General features: G+C 47.5%; 1 protein-coding gene across 2 annotated transcripts; it reads left to right on the top strand.

The window, feature by feature from the left end:
• The first annotated feature begins 1096 nt into the window (after window positions 1-1096).
• Window positions 1097-3863, top strand: LOC143842809 (receptor-transporting protein 3-like). 2 transcript variants are annotated; one of them, XM_077348035.1, is made up of 2 exons: window positions 1097-1494; window positions 2490-3863. In XM_077348035.1, the coding sequence occupies exons 1-2, from the start codon at window positions 1328-1330 to the stop codon at window positions 2962-2964; spliced, it is 642 nt and encodes a 213-aa protein (XP_077204150.1). In that variant the 5' UTR covers window positions 1097-1327; the 3' UTR covers window positions 2965-3863. The 2 variants fall into 2 exon arrangements, with proteins under 2 accessions (XP_077204150.1, XP_077204151.1); XM_077348036.1 differs by having other exon boundaries at window positions 1104-1494; window positions 2493-3863.
• The last annotated feature ends 445 nt before the right edge of the window (window positions 3864-4308 follow it).

Below are 4308 nucleotides of genomic sequence, written 5' to 3'. Positions count from 1 at the left end.
GCAAGAACATAGTTATTTCTAGCTGGCATCTGGGACCCAGGAGCTCTGGCTATATCCCACTGTCTACTGCTCAAGTAGCAAATTCATCGCTAATCCCTATCTTGCTGTTTTATATCTCACGGATTTCCGCCAGGATGATTGGAAATCATCCTCAAAAATAAGCATCATAGTCTCAGTTTGATGTTTGAGTTTTAACTGGAAGGTGATAGAGGACTTAGTAATTTTTCCTTGGACTCTGCTTTCAAACGCGCCATGACCCTGAGGAATTTAGATGGAGCCCTTTCTACAAGATGCTCTCCTTTGTGAACATAGAAAGAGCATTGAAAACAGAGAGCTGCCCCTCCACAAAGACACGGCTGACATAGGCCTAGCCAGACTAAAATCCCAACGCCCAGCAAGAAGATCTGCACAAATCCTGCAATCACAAAATATCCGTCTAGGGAATGAAATCAGTTCTACCCGACAGCCGTAACCTGATAAACACCTGGATCTGACCTGCCAGTATGGAAGATGGCAGACCTGTTGTTTAAATGGGATAAACTAACCAGTCCCAAATGCTGTTGCAGGAACGTGAGCATCGTGCTTTCTAAGGAGATGTGGCTGAGCTCTTTGTACTCTCCCCAGCTGCGATGGAGTGGATGGAAAACTTAGACATGCGTATTTAGGGGGATTTAGGGGGATTGCCCCATTGGGTCTGCTCCATAACCGTTGTATCTACTTGGCTACAGATTTTATATTATTATATGCTTTTTGTGCATTACTGCACCATATGATAGATAAATAATACCCTTCACGGTTCCTGTAAGCTGCGACTTGTTGGCCCTTTCCACCCCCAGCTGATCTCCTGCTGACTGCAGGTCAGCTGTAATTCAGGGAGATCTCCAGGTCTTTCCTGGAAGCTGGCAACCCTACGGGGCACAGAATCCAAACTGGGCAGCGGCCAAGGCTGGGCCTGCCCCACCTCCCTGCCTGCCTTCACAGGTGTGCAAACAGAATGCTAACCAAGCAAACAATCACAGCTTCTTAGCAGGTGTGGGGGCAGCTTCAGTTCTCACCCTTGTTGGGGATGGAGGGATTTGGAAGACTGAACTAGGAGGGAGGGTGTGGAGGAAGTGCCGTTTCATAAACGGGACGCTGCTGCTTTTGGGTTTCGTTTCTCAGCAACTGTAATCCTGGCCTTTGGGAGGGAGGAACTGGTTGAGCCCAAGAGGCAGCAGGAGACAATCCGCTCCAGGACAGGAGTCGATCAGGCGAGCCTCCTGTTTGGGGAGCTCCCCACAGACCTTTCCAAGCAGAGAAAGCCACAGAAGCATTTCAGAAAGCAGCCATGTCTAGAAGAGGAGGGCGTAACAACTTGCAGAGCTGGAAGGAAAAGTTCGCTCTGCTGATGAAGATACAGAAACCGGGGGACAGCTGGACCTTGGAAGCATCCGAGAATTGCAGTCCCGCACCATGTGGATGGTACCAGAATGTGCAGAGTCATCTTTTTGCCAGGTAAGGTGGTCAGGTGATAAATACCCTTGGCCATTGGAATTGTTCTTTTGTGGTGCAGAGTGGTAAGGCAGCAGACATGCAGTCTGAACCTCTGCCCATGAGGCTGGGAGTTCGATCCCAGCAGCCAGCTCAAGGTCGACTCAGCCTTCCATCCTTCCAAGGTCGGTAAAATGAGTCCCCAGCTTGCTGGGGGGTAAACAGTAATGACTGGGGAATGGCAAACCACCCCGTATTGAGTCTGCCATGAAAACGCTGGAGGGCGTCACCCCAAGGGTCAGACATGACCCAGTGCTTGCACAGGGGATACCTTTACCTTTACCCCGCTTCCCACTACCTGAAGGAGTCCCAAGGTGGTTACAAACACCTTTCCCTTCTTGTCCCCACAACAGACACCCCATGAGGTAGGTGGGGCAGTGAGAGCTCTAGGAGAACTGCTCTGTGAGAATAGCTCTAACAGGACTAACAGAAGGAGGTTGAGAGGGGACATGATAGCCCTCTTTAAGTATTTGAAAGGTTGTCACTTGGAGGAGTGCAGGATGTTGTTTCTGCTGGCTGCAGAGGAGAGGACACGCAGTAATGGGTTTAAACTTCAAGTACAACGATATAGGCTAGATATCAGGAAAAAATGTTCACAGTCAGAGTAGTTCAGCAGTGGAATAGGCTGCCTAAGGGGGTGGTGAGCTCCCCCTCACTGGCAGTCTTCAAGCAAAGGTTGGATACACACTTTTCTTGGATGCTTTAGGATGCTTAGGGCTAATCCTGCGTTGAGCAGGGGGTTGGACTAGATGGCCTGCATGGCCCCTTCCCACTCTAGGATTCTAGGATTCTATGATTCTATGACTGTGACTGGAGGCCCTGCCTGGAGGTAGACATAGCTTGGAGCGATCAGGGTTTGCATGGCGATCAAGCAAGATGCGAGAGCGAGGAAGAACGGGTGATGGTTTTGAATTGGCTGTGAGTTCTCCCTGGCAAATTGTCTCATTCGTCTCTCCCAGCAGCTTTGATTGCTCCAGTTGTTTTAGGGGCTGGAAATCCGCTCAGTCATCCATCCTCTTCCACTTACGCTTGGAGAGGAGCTGGCCTCAGAACCAAGGCCAGGTGAAGATGTGGATGTTCCGACAGAAATGCCGGAGATGTACGATGGCCGCGTACGAGGAGCCTAATTTCGATGAGGAGGCCCGTGACACCGTCCTCCACAATTTGGTTTCGACGATCCTCGAGAAGAGCTATGGAGAACCCCAGAGACCCCGTCGCCCTTGTGCTGTTGAGGGAATTCAGGAAGGGCCACATGATAAACTCAACTGCGAGGCATGCAAGCATGGGATGTGCACTGAAATACGTACTTCCAGACCGATGGCGATACACAGTTCTTTGGCTCCCTCTGAGTCGGAGGAATGTCTGAAAATTGTATTTTTTTTCCTTGCCATGATTTTGATAGCTTTTTTTGCTCTTCTGCTTCAAAACAATTAAGGGGTTGGGGATTTACCATACAAACAAGCAATGGGGTTTTTCAGCATCTCATTTTCCTTTTTTGTAAGTTCCAGTTTCTTCATTGGTTTTCTGTCCCACGAGTGTTTTGGTCTCCCCAGTGGTCAGTTTGATATCACACCAGTTTATGACTGATGTAGAAACCTGCAGTTTAAATCCAGATCATTTCTGCACGAGAATAACCCCCTGTATCGGCATTTTTAAATAGTTGAACAAGGCAAAGTTTTGTGCAGAATAGTTTGCCTGCCTGTGAGTAGATCCTAATTTTGTGCTCCCCCCCTTTCCAAATTCTTCTTTATAGCAATGTCCCCCCCCCCACTTTGGATCTTAACTGTAGATGCCCCCCCTCTTCACACATTAAATATGGAACCTCATTCTTTTTTTTTCTTTTTTTTTACAAACTAGGCAAACATTCTTTCATTCTCCAAAGTTGTTCTTGTTACATAATGATGATATGCTGGGCTTTATTGCTTATAATGCTGATGCAATTGATTGTTCATTGAGAAGCTATAGAATAGAATCCTAGAGTCGGGACCTCCAGGGTCATCCAGTCCAACCCCCTGCACAATGCAGGACACTCACAACTACCTGCCCACCCACAGTGACTCCAATTTCATTCCTTGTGAATTCTTTTCCTCTGTTTATTGCCCAGTAGCCAAAGATACCATATGCAGGAAGGCTGACTATAAATGCCTTAAAGAAATAAAAATAAAATGAACATGGCCAAGGGACAAAAGTGAATATACATAACTTGTATTCTGGAACCTGTTCTTCACTCGCAATGGTACTAGAATTTTGTTAAATTATCAGGAAGCATTTCTGTGTACTCTCTTGTATGCGTGACTTTGTGATCTCTGAATAAATCTTCTTTGTCAAGAGTATTTTTGGCCTCCGATATTCAGACGTCCGGTGCCAGGTCACCGGAGCCTCAGCCAGGGAGATGAAGAGCAGAGGTGGGTCCTGTGGGGGACTTATGCAAATGGATTTGTGCAATGCTGTGAAGTCACTTGTCGCTGCAGAACCAGAAGTGAGGTTGTTGCGTCACAGGATGCTCTAGGATTTCCCCAAAACTCTATGGTCAAAATCACAACGTTTGGGGAGAAATCTGGAGCATCCTACAACATCGTTTCCAATTTTAATGGGGGTTTTGATGGGATTTTTTACTGGACGTTTGTAACCCGCCACAAGCTGGCTTTGAGAGTGGTGGGGAATAAATTCAACAACAACAATAACAACAGAAGCAACAACAACACTTCTGGTTATGCAGTCATAAATGCCATTGCCGGACATTGCTCTGACCATCCCATCGTCCCCCATCTCCCTACT

The sequence above is a fragment of the Paroedura picta genome, chromosome 8 (genome assembly GCF_049243985.1).
Source record: "Paroedura picta isolate Pp20150507F chromosome 8, Ppicta_v3.0, whole genome shotgun sequence".
Classification (NCBI taxonomy): domain Eukaryota; kingdom Metazoa; phylum Chordata; class Lepidosauria; order Squamata; family Gekkonidae; genus Paroedura; species Paroedura picta.
The sequence above is the reverse complement of the archived record's forward strand: the minus strand, read 5'-3'. Positions and strand labels throughout refer to the sequence as shown.